At 39.6% G+C, this 26234-nt stretch overlaps 1 protein-coding gene and 2 long non-coding RNA genes across 8 annotated transcripts in view; 2 read left to right on the forward strand and 1 right to left on the reverse strand.

Moving 5' to 3' along the window:
- The window catches only part of LOC129482738 (uncharacterized), an 86952-nt gene extending 76516 nt beyond the window's left edge, over positions 1–10436 (forward strand). For both annotated transcript variants that reach the window (XR_008657801.2, XR_010121232.1), the window contains 2 exons: positions 6689–6821; positions 10186–10436. This is a non-coding gene — a long non-coding RNA (uncharacterized lncRNA). The remainder of the gene's footprint in view (positions 1–6688; positions 6822–10185) is intronic.
- The window catches only part of SLC12A1 (solute carrier family 12 member 1), a 98253-nt gene that overhangs the window by 51976 nt on the left and 20043 nt on the right, over positions 1–26234 (reverse strand). Inside the window, exons 4-14 of one of the 3 annotated variants that reach the window (XM_055279021.2) lie at positions 25304–25399; positions 23141–23280; positions 21966–22076; positions 19608–19719; positions 17461–17588; positions 11022–11106; positions 7700–7851; positions 5591–5698; positions 5147–5270; positions 2938–3039; positions 830–985 (exon numbers count right to left, since the gene is read on the reverse strand). In XM_055279021.2, coding sequence (XP_055134996.2) covers positions 830–985; positions 2938–3039; positions 5147–5270; positions 5591–5698; positions 7700–7851; positions 11022–11106; positions 17461–17588; positions 19608–19719; positions 21966–22076; positions 23141–23280; positions 25304–25399 — 1314 coding nt within the window. Of the gene's footprint in view, positions 1–829; positions 986–2937; positions 3040–5146; positions 5271–5590; positions 5699–7699; positions 7852–11021; positions 11107–17460; positions 17589–19607; positions 19720–21965; positions 22077–23140; positions 23281–25303; positions 25400–25907; positions 26004–26234 lie in introns of all 3 variants that reach the window. The other 2 variants (XM_055279020.2, XM_055279022.2) reach the window with 2 other exon arrangements.
- LOC129482740 (uncharacterized) lies at positions 17584–22081 on the forward strand. 3 transcript variants are annotated; one of them, XR_010121238.1, is made up of 3 exons: positions 17584–20265; positions 21631–21862; positions 21989–22081. It is a non-coding gene; the product is annotated as an uncharacterized lncRNA (long non-coding RNA). The 3 variants fall into 3 exon arrangements; XR_010121237.1 differs by having other exon boundaries at positions 17584–20260; XR_010121236.1 differs by having other exon boundaries at positions 17584–19732; positions 20111–21862.

The following is a 26234-nucleotide window of genomic DNA, read 5'->3' on the forward strand; positions in this document are numbered from 1 at the left end:
ATTCCAAAGTTAATCCTTCCCTCCCCTTTTCTCAGCAATTTGCTCATATTACTCTCATAGTGGTTACTATATTGTATCATAATTAATTTCTTAAGTGTGACTCTGTGAACTCCTTGAGGACAGGGACTATATCTAATTTATCAGGACCTCAGAAACAGAAAGTGATGTAATGGAAGGCTTGTCAGGTTGGTTTGGTATCATACACATTCTGGTTATATGATCCGCTCCATCACATCTTGATTATTATACTTTGGCAAGTAGTCAACTCTTTGAACTCCAGTTTCTTCATCTGTAAAATGGGACTAATAGTATTGTGGTGATTGAATGAGTGCATGGTATGTAATAGGTGCTCAACAAGGTTAACTATTGTTATTATAATAATTAGTCTTATTTTTTGAGATGGCGTTTCGCTCTTGTTGCCCAGGTTGGAGTGCAGTGGTGTGATCTTGGCTCATTGCAACCTCCACCTTCCGGTTTCAAGCGATTCTCCTGCCTCAGCCTCCTGAGTAGCTGGGATTACAGGGGCCCGCCCCCACACCCGGCTAATTTTTGTATTTTTAGTAGAGATGGGGTTTCACCATGTTGGCCAAGCTGGTCTTGAACTCCTGACCTTGTGATCTACCCACCTCAGCCTCCTAAAGTGCTGGGATGACAAGCATGAGCCACCGCACCCGGCCCCAACTATTGTTACTATTATATTGCATGATATTATTAATATCCACCTTACATATGCCTCACCTAAACACATAAAAGCTGCTCAGTAAATGCTTAATAAATGAATAGTTAGAGAGAGATTTGGAAACCCTATTCCATACAGTCATTATCTTACCTGGCTTCTTATAAGTCACATAGACATAAAGGAAGAATTCAATGACATAGGTGATGACAGCTGCCCACCAGTTGATGACAAACATGACTGCACAGCACAAAACAGCTCCAAAAAGAGATACCCACATGTTGTAAATTCCATACGCAGGTCTCCATCCTGAAAACAAAATATGCAGAAGGAAAACTTCCACTCTACTACGATCATGCCACTGAATATTATAAGAATGCAGGTAATATGCATTTTTCCTGACATAAAGAATCAGAACTTTTAGGCCAATTTGCAGACTCTGTGATTATTTTCCTATGATCTTGGGTCCCTGGTCTATGAAGATGGTACTTACACCAAATAGAATGCTGTAAAGTTTAGGAAATGTTAAGCATCTGAAAAATATGCTATTCAGGACCCTCCATACTCTGTGCTCCCGACTGTCTTCTCAAACTTCCAAACCTTAAGCATCTGGTATCTATGCCATCAGGAGCTGAAAAGAGGCAGGAGGAATGGAAAGAGTGGGATCTATCAGGTGGGGAGGAGAAACTCCTTGGTTGTCAGAGAAAGTAAAAGTGAAGACAATGGGCTTTTTGCTCCCTTGGAGAAGGTGGAGTAGTCATCAAGAGTCAATCTGCTTGACTTCCTGGTAGCTTCCATTACCCTAAGAGGACAGTGCTTGCCCTTTCAGAAAGAATAATTGATAAAAAAAAAAAGAGGGAGAAATGCCTTTTTAAACTTAATGGCTAGCAAAGGCTTCTTAAACCCAATGTGTTAATATGTCATGCATTTTGCAATGAAAATATTTCTCACAGTGCGCACATGCGTGGGGGTTTTCTGTGTTCTCTTAGTTCCCTGAAATGGAAGCAACTGGAAGACAGTATGGAAAGGAGGGAAAAGCTCTGATATGAAGGGCACCTTTTGTTAATGAATGGGGTACGTTTTAAATTAGGAGTTGCCAAAACACAACGGAACTTTAAGTGTTTGGGAGCAATTTCCTAAATGGCCACAAGATGGACATAGCACTTCAAGAACATCATTGAAAATAGCCTTATTTTTCTCTTGAGTCTGGCTTCCCATCTGAGTGTGTGTGTGTGTGTGTGTGTGAGAGAGAGAGAGAGAGAGGCAGACATTTTCTGGGTTTGCATATCCATGTGTCTTCCTCTATATGCTGTTCTGTATTTTCCTCTCTCTACCCCTCTTTCCCGTTCTCTTTTTCACTCTTTTCCCTGGCTGCCTCTGTTATTTCACCTTATTTTTCAAAAGTGGCCATAACATGGCATGGAGTCACACATTTCTGTATTAACAAAACACACAAAGAAACAAAAATCCTCTGCTACTTTCTGTAGCCTAGTATTCGTTAGATTAAGATTGGTCTGCCATCTATATTTTGTCTTATTGGCAGCAAGTTTTTCCAAAGGAGGCTTAATATCTTGTCAGGCCCTCAACGAGTGGAAATGTGTTTATGTACCCGGTAAAAGTTATCTAGGTGGAGAACTTTCTGAAGGTAGATAATGACAACTCTCTGTTCTGGTAGAAAGGCAGAAGAAACTGTAGTGGACAATGAAAGCAAAGAAGAGGTGAGGAGTGACTAGAAAGGGGAACGTTCTTTGGTGTGAAATTTTGAACAACTTTAAACCACAGCCCAAAGAGTGCAGTGATGCCACCAGCATCAATGCAGCCTATCTACATTGCCTCCACTCAGCAGGTAATTATGGGAACTACTCATCCTTCTCTTTTGCACCATGGGCAGGAAACAAATTGATAGTAAGGAAGTTTCAAATATATACATTAATTCCACTTCTGTGGTCACTTTCACCCTGGAAATAAATAGTGGTGTTTTTCTACTGCTGAAATAAATGTGGTTTCTCTTACAATGAATAATTTATTGCCACAGGAGAAAATTGACTTTACGGTTGGTCAAAAAGGCCATTGCTCAAATGATTCTTTTTCTATTTCAAAACTCATCCCTAAACTCACCAAAATAAAGTGGATTATGCTTCTCACTAGGATACAAGGAAACATATAAACACAGATTGAACACTTTTCACTGATTTATTTCATTTCATTGAGACAAACTAACTGTTTGCTTAAGCATATTTTAGTTTTGGAAGTCAGCTTACCTGGAGATTTGGCATAAGAGGCATGGAAGCAGGAGAAATTAATAAGTGCATATGAGGCCAGGAAAAAGTTAGAGATGATGGGAGCAATGGTGTTCAGTTCCGCTGTAAAAATAACAGAATTGAACATGTATGTATGAGTGATGAGACCAGGGGCTGAACAGCTGTTATAGCCTGGAAGCTTGACTTTATTTGGAAATTGAAAACATAGCGAGCATCTGTCAAAGTTTAAGAAGTTAGTCATTTTTCTTTGGGGATACATATTTACTCTTAGCTACGGTTTCCATAAAGTAAGTAATAAAAAAGCCTACCAATCAGAAAATAGACAATCGAGACCTCTACCTACAAAAAGTTCAAGTGGCAATGGGTAGGTGTGGGACTGGGCATACAATTAACTCCCCTGTAGCTTTTCTGGATGCATCTAATCCTGTGTTCTATAACTGTTATGTATGCAATAAATAGGCTCTGCAGGATATTAGTTAAATACCAGTGCACCGAAGACTCCCCAGTTGAAATCTCCCTGCGTAGGCCCAATATGTGTTCTCTGATTTTCAGGACTCTTTGTCATTCATACCTTTTTCACATCTCTAGAGAGTTCTACCTCTCAAGGCTAGCCAAAAATATTATTATTATTATTATTATTATTATTTTGAGATAGAGTCTAGCTCTTGTTGCCCTGGAGTGCAATGGCACAATCTCGGCTCACTGCAGCCTCTGCCTCCTGGGTTCAAGTGATTCTCCTGCCTCAGCCTCCCTAGTAGCTGGGACTATTGGCACCCACCACCACGCCCAGGTAATTTTTGCATTTTTAGTAGAGACAAGGTTTCACTATGTAGGCTGTGCTGGTCTTGAATTCCTGACCTCCAGTGATCCGCCCACCTCAGCCTCCCAAAGTGCCGGGATGAACAGGCGTGAGCCACCGTGCCTGGCCCCAAAATACTTTTGCCTCAGGAGTAAATATCTGGTATAATTTAATTCCAGCTGGAATTTTTATTGGGCAATATAAGAAAAAATATAGAGACGTCATCCTTTATCTGAAGGTCAGACGTCTATCACCCTCAATGATGCAAATGATGCAATGATGCAAATGCAGGCAGCTGGGTGTGATTCTGGAACATGGATACCAACAGGAAAGTAGGCAAAACAGCTGCCATGAAGTTTATGCATGGAGCCAATGCACTTGTTCTGAAAGAATGATTTTAAAGGATATTATCTATGTATACAAGACTTCTAAAACTTTGATTGCTTATTCACTTAAATGCAGCACAGGGCAATGATTTGAGATCTTAGAGGCTAAATTACATAATTGAAACATCTCTATATGAAATCACTTTTAATTTAATTTTTAAAAATCTAACAAACACAGACAGTTACAAATTCCCCTCTTCAGCCTCATACAAATGCTATGAGGATTCATGAATTATAGTCCCTTCCTGAGTTCAATATGTAATGATGAGGAGCCCTCATTGCTTGGCACTGCTGTGCTGAGGAAGTCTCTCCCCGCCTATGTGTGGCTCCCAAAGTCCTCTGCCTTCTGCTTCTTTTCCTCTGATACGCTCATCAGCAAGGGTGGGGCCTTAGGGAGGAGAGAGAAATGTGCAAGTTTAAGTTGATGAATGTGCCTCTCCAAGATTATGTAGCTGTTTCCATATCACCTGGGGAGAGGAAGCCGAGATTATAGTCTAGATAAGTGGTTCTCAAATACCAGTGGTCTATGAATCTCTTGAGGAGCTTGTGAAATGTAGACTCCTTACCCTCAGAGAGTCTGACTCAGTTACTCTGGAATTGGGCCTGAAGTCTCTGCACTTTCCCAAACACCCCAGGTGACTGCGATATAGATGGTCAGTGGACCGCATTTCCAGAAACACTAACGGGCAATTCAATTCTGCTAGCCATCAGGTCAGTAGATATGGCAGCTGGGGGAGACTCTAGATTTAGACAGTTTCAGGCAGGTGGGAGGAAGGATTCAGCTGCATTTGGTTGGATGGATTTCGAACACTCAGATTCAACGCATAGATTAAAATTCAAAGTCTACCTCGAGTTCCTCAAAGGCCCTCTACACACAAGGATTTCTCATTTCCTTCTTAGATGCCAATATTCCCAAATGGGATCCTAAACATAAAACGGATAATTTTTCAAACTAAAAGGAAAGCCCTATGAATAATCAGAAGAATTCTTTGGTTTTCAATAAAAACAAGAAAACTTTACAAACCAATAAGAATAAATGCCATGGCTATAAAAAAAGTGAGAATATATCCTCTCAGGGGTTCATTGTTTTTCCCATATCCCTTTGCAAAAAACTGCAGGGCTTTGTAGATGTTGTCCTTGCACAGAGCCTAATGGAAAAGAAGAGAAGAAATTTGTCATTTATAGCTATGCACAGTCATTTTCTCTAGGTGATTCAAACAAGAAGATTTGGGGAAAGATTAAGTGATACACAAGATGAGGCACAAGTTAACACTGCAGTTTATCATTCTTTATATTATTTGAATCGATCTTGACTATGTGGCAGACATAGCACTTGAGCCAGATGCAAACATTAACTGTTTCAGAAAATGATGGAAAATGATTGCCAGTGAGAATGAATATTTCAGCTTGATTCACACTCCATGGAAACAGCAGTAGGGAGAAGCACAAGCTATTGTGCTTGTATTACCTGGAACACTTTGGGTGCACTGACAAGGGAGGCCAGGGCGGAGGAGAGTGTTGCAGAAAAGATTCCCGCAGTGATGAGGGGGCCAAATCCTGATACCATGCTCATGACCTTGAGAAGAGAGGTACAAATAAGGAGACTTTCTGTGATTTAGAATTTGTTTCATAAGCAAATTGCTTTCAACTAGATTTTTTTCCCCTGCTTCATTCTCACATTCCTTTTGTTTGTTTGTTTGTTCGAGACGGAGTCTCACTCTATCACCCAGGCTGGAGTGCAGTGGCATGATCTTGGCTCACTGCAACCTCCGCCACCCGGGTTCAAGCAATTCTTGTACCTCAGCCTCCCGAGTAGCTGGGATTACAGGCACCTGCCACCACACCCGGCTAATTTTTGTATTTCTAGTAGAGACAGGGTTTCACCATCTTGGCCAGGCTGGTCTTGAACTCCTGACCTCAAGTGATCCACCCGCCTCAGTCTCCCAAAGGGCTGGGATTATAGTTGTGAGCCACCGCACTTGGCCATTCTCACATTCTTAATTTTATTTTTTAAAAATAGAAATGGCCTTTTTGGTTATTTATAAGATAATAAATGCTCACCGCAATATATCCAGAAGATACTGGAAAGAATAAAGAAGGAAATGGTTTCAAGGATTTTGACATTTTCCCCTCTGTTCTTTGTGGCCATATGTTTCTTTGATGATGGGGAATTCTATCCAGCAGAAAGTAGTATTTTAATAAGGTTTGGGGAGGGGCTCAGCTGTTTACTAGTCTTTTTACAGCCATTAACCTTTCTTCTTCCTGCACACAGAGGCTTTTCAGACCTTTGCTATTTCTGTGCTCATTAAACATAATTTTAGATCTGAGACATGATGTGATTCTATCAATTTAAGTCATATTTTGGAATAATGACTTCAGCTGAGTTAATTTCTCTTTATGGGTTGTTAGAACAGAAGAATGAAGCTTTCGCGACAAATTTACTTCTCCCTCTGCTCACCAGTCATGCAGACAAATTAATATGTTTAAAGTCCTACAGTTTTCCTAACTTCCATTGTTCCTTCCCCCTTATTTACCTTCCCTCTGGCACTCACAATTTGTCTCTTAGCCTTGTCTTCTAGGCTCTCCAGGGCCACCTCAAAGGCTTTGTCTAAGCTGAAGGCCATGTATGAAATTCATTCCAAGATTTCTCAACGAACTTAAAACAGGACTATCATTTGACCCAGCAATCTCTTCACTGGGTATGTACCCAAAAGAAAATAAATCATTCAACCAAAAAGATACAGGCATCTGTATGTCTATTGCAGCACTATTCACAATAGCAAAGACATGGAATCAACCTAGATGTCCATCAGTGGTGGACTGGATAAAGAAAATGTGGTACACATACACCATGCAATACTACACAGCCACAAAAAGAATAAAATCATGTCCTTCGCAGCAACGTGGATGCAGCTAGAGGCCATTATCCTAAGCAAATTAACACAGGAACAGAAAACCAAATACCACATATTCTCACTTATAAGTGGGAGCTAAACATTGAGTACTCATGAACATAAAGTGGCAACAAGGGACACTGGGGACGACTAGAGAGGGGACAGAGGAAGGCAAGGGTTGAAAACTAGCTATTGAGTACTATGCTTAGTACCTGGGTGAACTACTCACAGTGAACAGAGGCTACTTGTTGTAATACCCCCAAATCTCAGCATCACACAATACACTCATGTAACAAACCTGCACATACAGGATACTCCCTGAATCTGGAATAAAAACTAAAATTATAAAAGAAAGAAATACATAACAAGTGCTAACTAATCTAAGTTCCTTTCCACCATGAAATCTTGCACAACTGATTGGAAGACATATAGTGCCAGGAGATGATCTCTCCCTGGTGATGCAATTCATATGACTGCCTATTGTCTCTGACCACAGGAAATGTAACCATAGGATTTGCTACCATGTAATGCCTATATGACTCCTTTCCCTCCCACATGAATCATTCTGTGCTGGATTCTTATCAGTCAATAATCAATCAGTTGCGGATTCAGAAATCTTACTCTATGTGACATTCAAAAAATGAAAATAATAGCAATGAACATTTTTGAGTTTTGCTTCAAACCTGGAAATTGTTCATCAGCCCGTACTGACATGGTTCATGTCGACATCTTGAGAAGTCATAGCCCAACCCACATGCTGCTGAACCATTGCAGTTCATCCCAGAAATGATGGTGTCATTCATGTTCCCGGTGGCATCTCGGACCACACAGGCCCCTGTGGAAAAAACCATGGCTTGTTATTTCTTTATAAGGTTCTGGTCCCTTACTGTTTTCTTCTGAAAACATAGTTTACTTTGAGTCTGAAAAGGTCCATTTCTTAGCCTCTGTTCACTGTGAGTAGTTATTGATAACTGGAGGCTCCCATCTGCTGAGCCCTGGGGTTTCCCCTTTTCTGTAACAGGCTGCCATTTCAACGGCCTGTGTGACTTAGATTTGAGTGGTAAGAGACTTGGGAGTTGATCACTCAGTCTTAATTTCTTATCTCTTAAAACTTGCATGGCAGCGCTTGGTACATAACACATACTCAATACATATGTCTGGCTTAGTACGACCAACTGGATGTTTTTCAAGTAGAAGGATTTATTTCCTCACCTGCAAGAGAGCCAAGAGGTGGCATTATGGAATTCTATTACAGCGATTAAGAGAATGCAGCCCCTCTTTTCAACTAATGATATTCCTTTCATAATTTATCAGAGTTACAGTTCTACATTATATGCAGTTTTAATGGTTTAAACAATAAAGGAAATGTTTTAGGATAAAATACTCAGATTTCCTAGGCAATGGTCAAATAATATTGATCAAGCATCTATCTCAGTTGATCTATTCCATTATTTTCATACATTTGAGTGTATCTGCCATTTTCTACTATAGCATTCTATGATGAACATCTTTGTGCATAAACTTTTTCTTCTAGGATAGATTCTTAAACACAGAATTATGGTGATTTAAAAGACTCTTGATATATATTTTAATCACTGGCATTCCCTTATGATTTTTTCTAATTAATCTTTGCCATGTATTTGATAGGATTTTTGAAATATATGAATATACATGTGAAGTATATATAAACTTTTCTGAACTACGTAAAGGATAAATACTTTACAAACTAAATGCCAACCAATAAAACTGCTTTGGATTTCAAACTCTACCCAGGGTGGATTCTCATGCCTTGCTAATAATACCTTTAAGACAGGTCCCAGTGACAGGAATAAATGTGATTCCTTAATCTTAGCTATGGAATCCATATTCTTTGAATTTGGGAGACTTAAAAATTATAGACTCTTTTTGTTTGTTTGTTTCTTTGTTTTTGTTTTTGAGACAGAGTCTCGCTCTGTCTCCCAGGCTGGAGTGCAGTGGCACGATCTTGGCTCACTGCAACTTCCGCCTCCTGGGTTCAAGCAATTATCTGCCTCAGCCACCTGAGTATCTGGGATTACAGGCGCCCGCCACCATGCCCGGATAATTTTTGTATTTTTAGTAGAGATGAGGTTTCACCCTCTTGGCCAGGCTGGTCTTGAACTCTGACCTCGTGATCCACCCACCTCCACCTCCCAAAGTGCTGGGATTACAGGCATGAGCCACTGCACCCGGCCAGTCATAGACTCTTTTATCTGAAAGAGCCATTTTAAATAATCAGTGCAGGGATCCTTTTTATCGTAGTCCTGAGAGGTAGCCTGCCAGCCTCTACTTGAACGCTTGAAATTATGGATGTCAATTACTAAGTCAAACTATTCTTTCATATTTTACCTGTTTGCATTGTTCATTTATGTTGAACTGAACTCTTTGAATCATGTATTTTAACCTCTGCGTAACAGATCTCTCAAAATTCCCATGAAGCCAGGCCATAAGCCATTATTTGTACTCATGACAGGACATTGACTCCATGATTGTCCTTATCCTATGCTGGGAAAGTGTAGAAATGTATATTTTTCCACCCATTAGGGGCAAAACTAGAAGAAGCTCTGAAATCAGGTCTATACCTTTACTCATTCTCTCACTTTAGCTGTAGAAAAAAGAAAACCACTCGGGAAATTTAACTTCAGTGGTTTCAATGTCATTTAAAAATGTGTTGATTTCCTAAAGCACTGAAACAAAAAAATCGCTTTACATGTAACTAAACTTGGACATGCCCCAACAATACATTTATCTACCTGTTTATTTATTTATTTATTTATGACACATGGTCTCACTCTGTTGCCCAGGCTGGAGTGCAGTGGTGTGATCACAGCTCACTGCACCCTTGACCTTCCAGGCTTAAGCAATCCTCCCACCTCACCCTTCCCAATCCCTGGGATCATAGGTGTGTGCCACCACGCCCGGCTAATTTTTTATTTTTTGCAGGAATGGGGTCTCTCTATGTTGCCCCAGCTCGTCTTGAACTCCTGGACTTAAGCAATCCTCTGGCCTCAGCCTCCCAAATTAGCAGGATTACAGGCATGAGCTACTGTGCCCAGCCCCAACGATACTCTTAACGAAGTTATCAAATTTCCTCAAATTAGAGACAATGAGACAGGGAAGGATTTAAGTTCGTTTTTTCTTTTATCTCCAGAAACCAACTGTAGGTACATGGACCTTCTCAATTTCTCTTATAAGCAGAAGAGGACAGGGATGTTCCCTTTGGCTTCCATGGTGGTCCAGCCTGGAACTGTTTTCCCTATTGTACACAGAAGATAGTTTTCTTCTCTAAATGTTGGGAAACCTCTTCCTTTCCTACTATGGCAAAAGTGTGAGGCAGCCCCCAACCAGGAGGAGGTGTGTCTGCAGGCAGCAGGTAGAACCAAAGTCAGTCTCAGGAACAGCAGGTGAGTACACATATTTTCTGTTCACTGAGCAATGTAGGGGCTGGCCACCCACACTGCCAGCAGCTGGGTCTTGTTCTGATATCCTGCCAATTGGTGACAGTGACATTTCCATATTAAGGATAGCAGTACAAGGATGAGACACAGTCACAAATTCCACATCTTTCATACTTTCCTAAGGCTGTTTTTAGGTTTGAATGGTTTTGTTTTTCACTTCTTTTCTCTACTCTGTTTCTCTCCTGCCTCCTAGAACAAGGGAAGTGTGTGCTGGAAGTGGTGGCCTCCTTAGCAGTGGGATTATCATCAAGGGTGGTAAAATGGGACCCTCTTTGTGTTCAGGTGGAATGACAACCTGATTAGCTTTACTCTAGCCCTGACCCAGAGATGTCTGTATTACAGCTTAATTGCATTCAAATCCTTAAAGTATCCAAATCATTAACATTAAGGTACCAAGTAGGGGATTAAAATTGTAAAATTGTTGCCTTTTAAAAAACTCTGTATTTATGCTGCATTGAAAGCCCACTAGACGTGAACAACTGGACCTCTCGTAATTCTGACATTCTGACACTAGAGACGTACCACTTACCTACACAAATTGCAACCCCTAAGTAGGCAACAGTGGTGATGAAAATGGCCAGCATGGTTCCTCTGGGGATGGCATCTTGGGGATCCTTTGAAAAAATAATGCGGAGGTAGAAGAATACAGAGCAGAATAAGAACCATAGATCACTTGGAGTCATTTTCATATTTTCAGATTTTTAGGCTACCCTTCCTGAGGCAAATTCTAAGAAAAGATCAAGCAAACAGCAAGTTGATGAGCTCAAGCTTTATTTTGGACAAAGACAAGGTGTGCAGAGGGAATAAAGAAATCTGTAAAACTTTCAGCTGAACAGAAGAGATCTCTAAGATCTTCTTAGATTCCTAAGAAGGAAGTTTCTATAGAAAAGTATAGTAGGTAGTTCACTCACCAAGGCCTCATCCTTCTCTTTATCTCCTATGAATTTCATTTAGATGTATCACATCTTGAATTTGTAGAGGAAAATATATAAACATATCTGGCATGTGGATAATATCTCTGGGAGTATTTGTTTTATACTGAGCTTAAGCTTGCCTTTAAAAAAATCACTTTTGACTGAGTAAAAAGGACGATCTACTTACTAAATTTTTCAATCCCTTAAATCCCCTATTTGAAATCTAGTTCAGAAATATCTGCAATGGGAGATATTTAATTTCCATAAGCAGACGTAAAGAAAGAGGCAAATTCAAGCTTATACCAGAAAATGGGCTTTTCTCTTGCTTATAAGTGTATATACATTCACTAAGTTGAGTTCACATCATACTTAATTTACCATTTTATATCCTATTTGGGGGGGATAAATCATATAAAATCAATTTTTAAGTAGCATATTGAATTGTATTCAATTCAACTTAATAGGGATTATTAAATAGAAATTTTAATGTCTTCAGTTATACAGGACAGGGCCTGGCATAGAGTAGGAGTCAATAAATATTGAATTGAAGAAGGTACAATCTCAGCAGGTATGAGGCCCCCCACCAGAGCACATTAGACTCATCAATACAAATAAGCAATCACTGCAGTCAAAGTTTGTGCTTTAAAAAGAAAACATAAATATGCTGAAAAAGTCCATCAAAAGGTCACGCATAGTGAATGTAGACTCAACTTGATGACTGGAAGTCACAACTGAATCAAGCAAACCTGCCCCACATGGCAGTAAGCCAGCCCTATGGGACCACTCTGTGATCATTAATTCCTCCCCACTCTTCTAGGAGTATCTGCACACAGGGTTTGTTCTGACATGTACATACCCAGTCTCTTCCTTCTAAACTATTGTCGTCAGTGTGGCAGGTGTATGCAATGGGGCAGCACACAGAAGGAAAAAGAAGGCAGTCATGACTGTGATGGGGACTACTGAATCCCCTAATTCATGTTATGTTCCAAAATTTATTTTATTGATGAAGAATTTCTTGAGATCTGAGTAAAGTGTAAAGAACTGACAGTGGGAAGAACAGAAATTATATATATATATATGGATAACAGATGTGAAGATGGAAGGCAGTCTTATACCTAAAACACAAAAACTTAGTTTTTGGCCAGGCGCGGTGGCTCACGCCTGTAATCCCAGCACTTTGGGAGGCCAAGGCGGGTGGATCACCTGAGGTCAGGAGTTCGAGAGCAGCCTGGCCAAGATGGTGAAACCTCATCTCTACTAAAAATAAAAAAATCAGCTGTGCATGGTGGTATGCGCCTGTAATCCCAGCTGCTCGGGAGACTGAGGGACGAGAATCTCTTGAACCTGGGAGGCGAAGGTTGCAGTGAGCCGAGATTGCGCCACTGCACTCCAGCCAGGGCTACAGAGTGAGACACTGTCTCAAAACAAACAAACAAACACCCCAAAAACGTAGTTTTTATTTGCAGCTATCTGCTACAAGCTCTAAAATGGCTTAACAGGAGTCACATGAGATTCCATCATGACTCTAAGACATTATTATTATTTATTTATTTATTTTGAGATGGGTTCTTGCTCTGTTGCCCAGGCTGGAGTGCAGTGGCTCAATTGTGGTTCACTGCAGCCTCAACCTTCCCATGCTCAAGTGATCCTCCCACCTCAGTCTCCCAAGTAGTTGGGATGATAGGTGTGTGCCACCATGCCCAGCTATTTTTTTGTGTGTGTTTTGTAGAGACACAGTTTTGCCATGTTGCTCAGGCTGGTCTCAAACTCCTGGGCTCAAGCAATCATCCACCTGGGCCTCTCAAAGTGCTGCGATTATAAGCATGAATCACCATGCCCAGCCATGATCCTAAGACATTAACATATAAATCTGGATGCCAATATATTAGTGTATGATTAGATATTCACATTGTCTGGTCTGGCTAGCTTTCTCTTAGATAGGGCTCAGGAGGACTTTGACAAATTATTGGTTTTCACTTGAAATGTAGTTTCCATCCACAAGCAGTAACCCAAAACCTAACCTTCTTTACCTTTTTTCATTAGACATTATATTTTTCCTTAGGACAGAGTGCAAGTAATCTATTAGATCCCTGCTTTCTGGGTATGTCAACCACATCCCAATTTTTCTTCTCTGAAATCACTTCTTAGCTTTCTTGATTAGACTTGGGTATTTTCTAAATCTTCTCCCAGGTACATATTTACAGATCATCTGTTAGTGCATTATTAGCAAATGTAAGGTTCTGGATGGGAACTTTGTAGCATGACTTTGTGCCTGTGAGCTTCCTTCCGGAGGAGGATTCTGAGGCTGTGAGCAGAGATCAGGATCTTGCCTACCCTATAGTGTGTAAACAGTAAATGTTTCCTAAACTGACTGAATCCATTATGTTTTATTTCTAAGTTCACTTTCAAAGAGAAATAATATCTACAAGTACTGAAGTTTCCTCCCCATTTCCCAACATATTGTCACCTCCCAGAACTTAACATGGTTGGCCCCTCCGGCTTGTGACCATGTTACTACTTCTCAAAGCATTCTCCTCTCTTGATTTTCATGACCCCACTGTCTTTTGATTTCTCCTGCTCCTTAGCTCTGTCTCTTTTTTCTTCATGGACTTGCTTTTTACCATTAATACTTTGAAGGTCTGTGTCTCCCTGAACGCTGCCTCAAACCTCTTCTGTCTTCCCTTTCGCACATACCTGCATTAACTCATCCATGCCATGGCTGCCAGTCCTGCCCTAGCTCCTTTCAGAGCTCCGGACTCATACATCTAGCTACCCACCCACTAGAAATCGCCACCCCATGTTCTTCTGCCATTTCAACCTCAATAGACAAATGCGAGCGTCCTTTCCTCATCTACTATACTGTGGAATCAATTCGACTGGTTACAACCAGCATTAAAAGAATCCAATAGAATAGAACTGATGTGAGAATATCAGAAGGCATTGCTTGTAATAAAGTAGAGAATCATTTGGGGAAAATTTTCTAAGTGTGCACTTGATTGTGATGTATAATGTTTTCTTACTGTGGATCATAGTAAAAAACATTTTTTTTTCTATTTCTTCTCCTAACTCTAACAAAAGCTGATATCTTTGGTTCTTTTCCTCTGCATGGCCTTAAGTCAGGCCCATGTCATCTTTTGTCCAGATTATTATGATATTTTCTAATTGATCTTTCTGCCTCCAGTCTTCCTACCTATTACACCCTTTCGCCACCTTCCAAACCACCCTCCAGAGAGCTGTTAGTAGGCTCTCTCTAAAACACATATTTAATCATGTTACTCTCTTGTCTAACCTCCTTAGAGTCTCTAGCTAGTTTGGGGATAATATCCAAACTCTACTGTCTGTTGTTAAAAGGACCCCTGAGTTCTGTATATAGTAAAAGTATACAGCATATAGTAGTGTATGTGTTAAAAGTTAAGCCTAATTATAAAATCATAAAGGTATTTTTAAAGAAAAAGAATGCAACATTCTACAATAATATTATGACCACGTATGCCCCCAAAATCTTAACAGGCCATTGTTTGTAGTTTCTTTACATGTGAACTCAGAATCAGAGATTTCTCAGTAGAGGCTGCTAAATAAATAAAAACTTCTTCACTAACATAACAACCCTAAATCAAGTTAACACTTATTTTAAAGGGGGAGGAATTTTAAGTCTTGTCTTTTCAGACAGAAATAGTATCTTCTCTTTCTTTGCTTACTCCCAGAGTACTTAGGACACATAGAAAATTCTTTATAAATATGTTTATTAATATATTAATGGAGGATTACATACTCTACTCTGCACATAAAATAATTCTCATTAGCAGCATCTTTCTCGGTGCCTTCTTATATCCCATTCCTTCTGTTTCAAATGTCCGTCTCTTCTTTGTCCTGTTGGCAAACTCCTGTTCATCCCTCAAAACCTGGATTGAGTGTCCCCTCTTCTGAAAGTCTTCCTTTACTTTTTGGGGGGACAGGCAATTGCTGCTTCCTCTTTCCTTTGCACTAGATTCTACTCTTGCTTGTTCTAATTCATATAAGGGAAGTCCGTCTCCTCCTTCGACTCTGAGCTCCTTGAGGGGGAAGTGAAGCTCCTTGTTTCCTCAGTGCCTGGTGTGAACAGGCACACAGTGAGGGCCAGCTAAGCGGAACTGACTACTAAACATCTGATACAAACTTGTTTTTAAGGAGTCTAAAGAAAGAGCAATATTCTTTAATTTAAAGGTGTGCTTATAGTTTGCAGAAATTTAAATCAGTGACCTCTGATACTCTTCCAGAGCTGAGAAACCAGAAATTCAACAACCATAGCTAAATTTCATTCAGCAGTGATACTATTTGAATTATTTTGAACAAGTTTCTGAACTTTTCTGCACATCAGCATAATATTTTTATGCCATATTTCTGCTGGAGAATTTACCATAGCACTGTGGCCCCAATATAAAAATCTAAATGCCTTTGTTTATTTACTCAATTAGTATTTATTGAGGCATTACTAGCTTTGAGGATACAGCAATGAACAAAATCAAAGGCAAACTCTCTACTTTCATGGAGTTATATTCTAGGGCAAGCACCTCTGGCTCAAGTCCCTCTAACAGCCGTTTCCCTTTGCCTTCAAGGTGATCGAGCCCCATCAGGGTTTCTCCAGTTGAACTGTAGGAGACTTCTCACTGTTCCCAGTTTCCTCATGCCTGACTATCCTCTCTGCCTGGAATACTCTATATTTCTTCATTAATAGCCAGCATCCAGACTTTGATTTATGCTCAGGTTCAAAAGTTATTTCCTTGAGAAAATCATCCCTGATTAACTTAACAATTATTTGTTCAGTATTTTCATTTCACTTCGACTTGGACAATGCATATGTTTTTCATGTATGTATATTTCTTGATGAGTCTTGAAAATATTTCTTGTCTTCCAAAGTTGATAATAATTTGTTGTGGTAAAACCTGTGTCTTCTACTTTGTGTGTGTGTGTGTGTGTTTGTGTGTGTGTGTGTGGTAGAAATGGCTTATTGTCCCCTGATATAGGTCCTCACTTTCCTCCTTTTAATACTAGGACCCCCTAAAATTTTATGTGGGCACGTGGCTGCCCAGATAGAGACTACATTTCCCACCTTCCTTTGCAACTAGGTAAGGCCACAAGACTAAATTCTGGCCAATGGAATGTCAGCAGGAGCGATACATGCAAGTTCTAGGAATTGCTTGCCCTCTACATGCTTATCCCCCTTCCCATGGACTGGAATGTGACCTTGCAGATGGAGGGCAAGCCCCAAAGTAACGGTGAAACAAAGAGGTTATCTGGGTTTCTGGGCTACCTTTTGGAGCAGACTTTTCTTATTCCACTGGATGGCCTATGGGCTTGATTTAACATAAAATATTTATTTATTTATTTATGAGTATATCAAGACTCATCAAGAAATATACATACGTTTTATTTATTTTTTTTAAGAGATCAGGGTCTTGCTGTGTAGCCCAGGCTGGCCTCAAACTCCTGGGTTCAAGCAATCCTCCCACCTCAGCCTCCCAAGTGGCTGGCACTACAGGTGCATGGCACTGTGCCCAACTGAGCTAGATTTTGTGCATTAAAACCTGCATCTTGTTTAGGCCACTATTGCTGGTCTTTTATAACATTACTATATCCTAACTCATACCATGCTCTTTGCAGTACTTCACACAGAATAATTAAGTGGGAAGCTAAGTGAAAATGTGATTATTTTCCTTTGTTTTGTTTTGTTTTTACTTTTACAGGAAAACATTCCCATTCATTTGGGTTTAAAAGAGAAAGGGTGGTTCTGGTATTTTTTTCACTGAACTACATTTATTTTGGGGAAATATGACACACTATCACACTACCCTGTTCTTCTGATATTACTGAATAAGACTTTTGGAAGAATTATCTGGAATAGAAATCCAAATTTGGCATTAAAAGAGAGAACTTTTAAATCATCAGGAAATCTTACAGAAACCTACAGTTTGAATCTGTAGGGTAATATGGTCACATTTAACCTCTCTAGCTCCTTGTGCTACCCACCAAGTGTACCACCACTCCCAGGACTGCAAAGCAGAGCAAACAACGTACCTCCAAATCTCCTGAGATATTGGCACCAGCAAGAATCCCAGTAGCTGCTGGGAAAAAAATGGCAAAGACAGAGAAGAAGCCTTCGCCCTTCGTGAAGCGTGGCCCAAAGTTTTCTGCAAATATCGATGCTACAACATAAATTATAAGAAAATTATGATGTAGACATTTTTCACAGTATAGAAGATTAAGTTACCATTGGCTTCCCTAGCCCTAAATGCAAATACATTCCTATATTCTAATTTTTTTTTTTTGAGACAGAGTCTTGCTCTGTTGCCCAGGCTGGAGTGCAATGGCACGATCTCAGCTCACTGCAACCTTTGCCTCCCAGGTTCAAGCAACCAAGCAATTCTCCTGCCTCAGCCCCCCAACTAGCTGGGATTACAGGCGACTACAACCACACCTGGCTAATTTTTTGTATTTTTAGTAGAGACGGGGTTTCACTATGTGGGCCAGGCTGGTCTCAAACTCCTGACCTCAGGCGATCCACCTGCCTCGGCCTCCCAAAGGGCTGGGATTACAGGCGTGAGCCACCGTGCCCGGCCACATTCCTATATTCTAAACGGAATGAACTTGAAGATGTGGTGTACTCCTAAGGAACTTTATGTTAATATTTGCCAAAAGTCAAAATACATATCATAAGGTTTTAGATCTCTATGATATAGTTCTGAAAAATCAATTTTTGTGCCAAAAGAGATCCAGGCTACCTGACTTTTGTGCATCTAGAAAAAGAGATGAAGAATTCTCTCATGATCACACTGGCATACACACAAATGCACCACCACACACATACACACACACAAGTACATTCTCACATGCATAAATACCATAAACAATCAACACACTGGTTTTCTATGCCTTTTTTTGTGGTTGAAGAACCTTGTGTGTGAGTCTACTTTACAATTTTGGTACTAATGTATGAATCTTTTTACCTTTTACTCCTAGATATTAGACCTAAGCTGCTTATACCAAATCCTCAGTATGGCAGAATATTATGATGAGAAGCTTTATTAATAAAATAATACCATCCCACAGGTTGTCACCAAATTATTAAATAAAAAGGAAACAACCTAGAAGAAAAAGAGAAGGAAAAAAGAGAAAAGGAGAGGAAGAAAAATGTGAACAAAAGAATCTGGGATGCAAACATAGGAAAAAAGGCTTAAAGAAAAAAATATGGTAGGAATGGGAAGGAGGGAAAATAATAGAAGGGAAAAGGATATTAACATGCAAAGCAAATCCGAAAGTCTTTATGAAGAAAAGGAATCAGGATGAAAGAGGTATGTGATATCAAAAAGAAATACTGACAACTGAGTAGATAATAAAGGGAAACACTTAAAAACTCAGCAGTGGATTCTTGAGTAAGCTAGAGGGAAAAGAAAGGCAAGAACAGATAAAAGGAGTAAAATAAGGAGAGGAAGAAGTCAAATTTCATGCTCTGTTATGTTATCACAGGATGCTACACTGAGTAACTCCTACAGTCTTTTCCGCCTGAAAGTCTGACAGTGATGCTTAACTAGGTAATGCTATGGGAAAGCAAGGTGCAAACAAGTCTAGCAGGAAGAAAGAAATGACTATGTTTGACTTTAGTGCTCTGCAGTGGTTGAACAAATTGAGCTGTGTCTCTGTTTCTACTATTTGATAGCAACAACAAAAGGTTTACAAAGCACTTTCACATCCACTGTCTTATTTGTTTCTCAAAATTCCCTCAGGAAGTTCTTATTATCGCCCACATTTTGGCAGGAAAATCTGAGACCCAGTCACATTAGGCGTTCTGTCTAGCTGTTAAGTGGCAGAGTTGAGATCCAACCTTGGGTCTCCTGAATCCAACTCCAGGCTCTTTCCTGGAGAAATTTACCAACCATTTTATCACTAGTTAGTTACCACTCGTTAAACTCATATATTTTCTGGTTCTAAAACCTATGCTGTGCCCAAATTTGCTGGTGAAGTACTGGGTTTCAGAAGAGAATGATAGTTTTTGCCTCTGTTATGTTTCCCCAACGAACTTCCCATTTCTTTTGGGCTTCCGCATCCACAGGTAACTTGAAAGGGGAGCCAGGCATTCCGATGGCTGGGGTTGGGGTGATGGGGATGGTGATGAGGAGGGCAATGGAGAAGTATTTAATGAAAAGCAACCAATCTATTCCATGTACCTTGGTAATTAAAGAAACCTCTGGACTTTTTCTCATTGTTGGATGGAATGACAGTTCCAATGAAGAAGTTTGCAATAGCAATTAGAAGAATGACCAGAAGAATCACTTGGGCCTGGAATGCAAAGGTAAAAGGAAACCAAATCAGATTTATTTAACAACTTTTTACATAATTATAAAAGTTAGAAGTAGCCACTGCAGAAAGACTCTATCTGATTATTTCAGTTAAGTCTCTGCTACCCAGAGTAGGTAAAAAAATGCATCCTTATTAGAATGGCATGTAAATAGGCCTTATTCTACTTGGATGTATATGCCACGTTTTTAATGGTGCACGTGTTTGGGCACTTGAAGGTGACATTTCTGTAACATTCTAAGTAGCAGGTGGGTAACTTCCACCATTGTCCCAGGAATGTAAATGAAGCCAAAAGTTTTAACACTGATAAATTTGAGGGGGGTTTTGTTTGTTTGTTTTCGGCAGAGCACTTATGGGTTGTTTCTGTTCCCAGTGTTAACTGCAGGAGTTCGAGAATGCAGAATGATGAACAGAATTCCTGTGATTCCCAGTGCACTTGACGTCAGGCTGCTGCGGTGTGCTCAGCACAAGCAGTCTGCAGGGTTAACTGGCCAGATGGTCTTCCTTCAGCCCCTCCAATGCTGTAAGGTGTTTATGGCTTGGTGTTGCCATATGCTGTTTCCTTTACCTGGAAAGCACTTCACTCTACTTCTTGCATAGCTATTTCCTTCTTTTCATCCTTTAAGTCTTAGTTACCTCCTCAGAGAGGCCTTTCTTGACAACTTAATCATTTATGTTTTATTATTTTGTTTTGTATTGTTTTATTTTATTTTGTTTTCCCGAGATGGAGTCTCACTCTGTCGCCCAGGCTGGAATGCAATGGTGCGATCTCGGCTCACTGAAACCTCTACTTTCTGGGTTCAAGCAATTCTCCTGCCTCAGCCTCCCGAGTAGCTGGGATTACAGGCATACGCCACCCTGGCTAATTTTGTATTTTTAGTAGGGACAGGGTTTCACCATGTTGGCCAGGCTGGTCTCGAACTCCTGACTTCGTGATCTGCCCGCCTCAGCCTCCCAAAGTGCTGGGATTACAGGTGTGTGCCACCGTGCCCGGCCCATTTAAATAATAACAGCTATCTGTTCACTGAGGGCTTACAATAGAACAGATGCAGATTTAACTTTACCTGTATTCTTTTAGGTAAATAATACCACTAACAAACTGACAGCCTTATGGAATAGGCAATATTATTATCCTCATTTTAAAGGTAAAGACACTGAAGCACTGGGAGGTTAAATAATTTACTGAAGGCCGCAGAGATATAAACTGGATTCAAATTCAGGCACTCTAACTACAGAGCTGGAGCTTTAAATGCTACCCTCTACTGCTACTAAACTTCATCGCCTCACTCAGGGAATAAAGTTATCTAAAGTAGGGTTCTCCTTTGTTTTTTCATCACAGTGTCCTGTTGATACTAATTTTCACAAATTCCCTTTTTATATTTATTTCTTTATTTGCTTGCTTAGTATTGATCTCTTCATAGACCATATATAGGGATTAGGCTTGTTTTGGTCGCAGGTGAATATCAGTGCCTAGAAGAATGCTCAACACATGGAAGGCACTAACTTTATTTTTGTTGAATGTGTGAATGCATAATCTACAAATAAATGCCACGTAGGAATGTTTTCTATTGACTTATAGGTGGGCGGCTTTGGCTGTCTTTCCACATCTCATGACTGCTTGAGATCTAGTTACTTCATCCACAGGCACGTAGGAATATTTTCAATTGTACCAGTCACTTGAGGGAATTACAAAGGAGGCAAAAGACATGTTTCCCATCATTCAGAAATTTACTATCCATTTTATCACTAGTTAAACTCAGAGATTTTCTGGTTCTAAAGCCTATGAGCCTAAATTTGCTGGTGAAGTACTGGCTTTCAGAAGAGAATCATAGTTTTTGCCTCTCTTATGTTCCCAACACTCTTGCCATTTCTCTTGGGCTTTTGCACCCACAGGCAGCTTGAAAGAAGAACCAGGGTTTGTGATTGAGAGACCCAGGCTTCCAGCGTGCACCACTGCTATGATCATAAGGGGTCTGTGCATAAGGCAGCCACCTTGGTGACAGCACAGAGAGGCAAAATACAGCAATCATGTGACTCGTGAGCCCTGAGTCATGACTGCCTGGGCTTCGTGCTTTGCAGGCTTGGTGATCCACCTAGCACTTGCCTGCTCATTTCACCATAGCAGGTAATAACAGCAATTCTTTTTGAATATGGAGTTCCTTCTACTCCTGCAATTTGTTCAGGACCTGACCAGCCACTGTTGATAATATCATTTTTGAGAAATTTACCTTTGCCTCCCATTCCATTCCAGCTACTGAAATTCCTAGAAGAATCACCACTGTGATGGAGCCTATAATCCGGATGTCATTGGTTGGATCCACCATCATCGAATCACTCTCCTGGGGAAACAAATTATTAAGTGCTTAGAGATACAGCTTTTTGCATGTAAGTCTTATCGCAGCATTTAACAGTAAAAAGAGATACTATACAATTACACCTGGGGCCATATAGAATAATAGAAAAATGGAGTATTCATAAATTTATGAAGATAAAAAACCTAGCATTTTTTTCAGTGATAATAGGCCTTTGATAGTCAAGGTTAGGAGTTAGACATTTCAGAGATTCATTCTAGCTTTTGAAGTTGTTGTAGTACTAAGTAAAAATATGTACACATATACATATTGTGTTTTATTTCAGAAGAATGACTGGTTATTTCTGTGTGTCAAGGGGAATCCTAGCAGAATAAAAATGAATGGTTTACAGTGTAAATACTGAAAGTTAAGTGGTGTCCTATTTAAGAACAGATGACACAAACCTGATAATGCATCTCTTGAAGGTAATATACCTTATGAACTGTAAGCTCATTTATTTATCTAATTTTTAAATGGAGGTACTTTTACCAATTGAATTCAGTGAATGCTATCATTACCATGAGAAAAGGACTAGAAATTAGTTGATATATCAGCTAATAAATGTGCTTGCACATGCAACATCCTAGACTAGGCACCTAAACTAGGAAATGGCTAGTTTTCTGAAGTGAATTATTTTAATTTTTAAACTTTCTTTCCTTTTGGAAATCTATAACCATAATCGTAGTACTACTGTTGACAGCAATATCCATTATTTATCTGATGTTGCATATTTTACACAATATTTCATATACATTATTTCATTTGATCTGTGCCACACTTCTGTGAAATACGTACAACAGTATTATTAGCCCATATTATAGATTTGGAAAACAAAGTTCGGAAGAATAGAGGAACTAATCCAAACTTTCTTGGCTGGTAAGTGTGAGAACCTGGACTCAAAGCCAGATCTTCTGATGCCAAGCCCAGGCTCCTTCCACTATATTTAACTTTTTTCCTCTCATTTAGCTGTAATGATATCCCCTAGTGCCCTGAGAAGGCAAACTAAACTAAATTATGCTGCTTGACAGAAAAAAAGAAAAGCTTTTAATTACCTTAAGAAGATCTACTACAGTCTCAGCAAATCCCACCACATACATAGCAACAGCCACTGCATTAGCAAAAGCAAAGATCAGGCCTATTGACCCACCAAACTCGGGCCCTAAACTTCTGGAAATAAGATAGTAGGCCCCACCTGAAACAAGAAATGAACATACTTTACATTGAGGAACTGCTATTTTATATGACCAAATGATTGTGACTATCTGAGAACATTTACAGTGTGAATTATTTCAATAACAGTATTACAACTTCCTAATAATTTTAGGAATCCTGTATTAACCAGTGAATAACTTAGCCCTTCTCAGTACTCTGTACTTAATCTACAATAGAAGTATCCTGACTTAATAAAGCCCAATCTATTAAAATATAAATGTAAAAAAGCTACAAATAAGAACACAGCAAACTTGACAAAAAAATGCGTTGTCTTTATAAAAATATCATTGGAGTATTCAAATTAATAATGAAGTAAAATTTTATATAAAAAATTTCCAGGAGTAGGAAAGTCTAGGTAGAAAATGAAGTAGGTGAAGTTTATCTTTGTTTTTCTAACTTCCTTTCTGTTGTGTATATATGTAAAATATATGTTTACACATATATAGATATATGTACATATATACAATTTCCTGATATATATGTGCTGCATAAAACAAGATATCTGTATTATCCATTCTATAAATCAAACTTGCTTTTCTATGTTTTTAGTGAAAGAAGGCATGATATATATATATATATATATAAACATACATATACAAAACATATATAGGTACATACGTAAAATTTTCTGATATATATGTGCTGCATAAAACAAGATATCTATAGAGTGTGATGTATTATTCATTCTATAAATCAAACTTGGTTTTCTATGTTTTTAGCTCCAGAAGGCATGATTATTGCTAAATACCCATATATGTATGGGTGTGGCAAGTAGGTACCTTGCCTGTTGGCCACTGAGAGCACAGTGTTTGGCAGTTGCAAGTGGGAAGAAAAGAGGGGAGGGTCTGGAACAATTACTTCTCCCTTGGACATTGAAAAAGTAGTTCTATTAAATATATATAGCTGCATACTTCTGTGCATATGAAGGATTGAACTAGATTGGTCAACTGCCTAGAGGGTACCTAGGGCAGCTTATTGAAGGTGAAAAGGATGAGATGTTAGGAGGTCTGATTATCACAGACCATAGTAAGATTATGACTTCCTATACAGAGCTGGCTTTGGAGGTAGGCAGAGTTGGCACAAGAATGACAAACAAACACACCTAAAAACAAAACAAAATTACTTTTTGCTGAGAGAAATTTCTTTCACTATAGTAACTCTTTTGGGCTCAGGGGTCAAAGTCCTCTCTAAAAATGTAGCATATTGTCTGGGTGGAGCAAATCCTCATTATTTCCTTTATACAGATCACCTTAAACAACTGAGCTAGTCAGTTACCTAGGTGGGCTGGATCAACATGAAAGACAGGCAGAAGTTGAGAGTGGAGGTGTGTCGTGGGCAGGATGTTTTAGAAGGTTCTGAGTAGGAAGACCTGGATAAGGTGCCCAAGTAGAGAACCAGAGAAACCAAAGGGGAAGGGGAGGGGGAACAAAGGAAGATAGAACAACGATACATTTCATCCATTTCACTTTCTGCCTAGGCCTGCCTACTCCTAGATTATTTGAAAGTAACTCTTTGCTTATCTATTTGTTTATTCCCTTTTAATGATCTTCTGTTGCCTGTTGGTCATTGGGAGCACAGCGTTTGGGGTGAGCCTCGAGGCCTGGGTGCAGGAGTGGTTTACTGAGTGGGAATCATCAGCAATGCCATCTGGGGCATTGGAGAAGACCCATGCTGAGAGGACCTGCGAGAGAGCCAGTGGGTCTCATCCAAGGTACAAAAAAACCATATATTTTGCTATAATATTCCATACCTTCCTACTAGACACATAGTCACTCTCCACTTTATAAACATGTTTCGTTACAAAAAATGGGTCATGTCAATGAAGATATTCCAATTTTAGTTGAGAAAAATTTTGCTTTGCTGTTTAAATTTTGGGTTATATTGTTTTGTTTTAGGACATTGGGGACTAATTAGCAATATGTTAATTTCACTTCCAATAGTAAACTAACTCCAGACATTACTAGTAACCAAACCTCTAGTCATAAGTAAATTAATTGGCTTACCTCCTCTTACTACTCCATTCGTGCAAATAGCAGACATAGAAATACCTGTGAGTGTCGTCACTACCACACTTAGGCCAATGACGATGACTCCAAGACCTGCAAAATCCCCCAAGAAAGGTGTTTGGTTCCAGTACTGAGAGAAGTCACCAGTACTTCAGGAGGCAGCAGTCTGAATCTTGTCACAGAAAGATCCACCTCCCTGTGAAAACCTGAAATGTTCTAAAAGATCCCATTTCATGAAGGTCTAGGAAGCACCTGAAATGTACTAAACGTTAAAACAGAAGGCAAATCTGGGAATCAGTTTCCAAGAAACATCAGCTAGAGGTGTTCAGACTAGCCTGAAAAAGAAAAAGTTTACCTAAGGAAGGTGCACATCTGTAAGGCATGACCTACAATGTGCCAGAGAGATCCATTAGAAAAGAGACCAGAGTAGACCTGGACTATTCTCATCGTACCTTAGGTTTTCTTTGGCATCCAGCTCCTCCAAATAGCCAGGCTTCAAGAACATTGGGCTACTTCCTTGTTCCCATCAAAAAGAAGTATAAAAAATTGTTTGCCTACCCGTAGCAAGTGATGAGGGCATTAGATATCTTATAGATTTTACCTCCACGAACAAACCCGTTAGTTGCTATCGCAGAAGTTGACAACCCAGTAATAGAAGTTACCATAGTGGAAAGAAGAATTATGAGAACTCCAAGACCTGTTGGCAATGAAAGATAGAAGATATTGCATTTTACTTTTCTTCCTTGGATTCCCTATTGCTGCAAACTTCACTGCCTTTAATTTAAGTTTTCGGGTCTATGCCTCGGGCTCCAACGGGGTTTCTTTGTGCTAAGGAGAAACTGGTTTGCCTGGCAATAAAGACCAAGTCAGAGAACTGCTCATTATGATGAAGGATTGTTTCCAAAAGTAAACACAATCGAAAGTGCAG

This window comes from Symphalangus syndactylus, chromosome 5 (assembly GCF_028878055.3).
Source record: "Symphalangus syndactylus isolate Jambi chromosome 5, NHGRI_mSymSyn1-v2.1_pri, whole genome shotgun sequence".
Lineage (NCBI taxonomy): Eukaryota > Metazoa > Chordata > Mammalia > Primates > Hylobatidae > Symphalangus > Symphalangus syndactylus.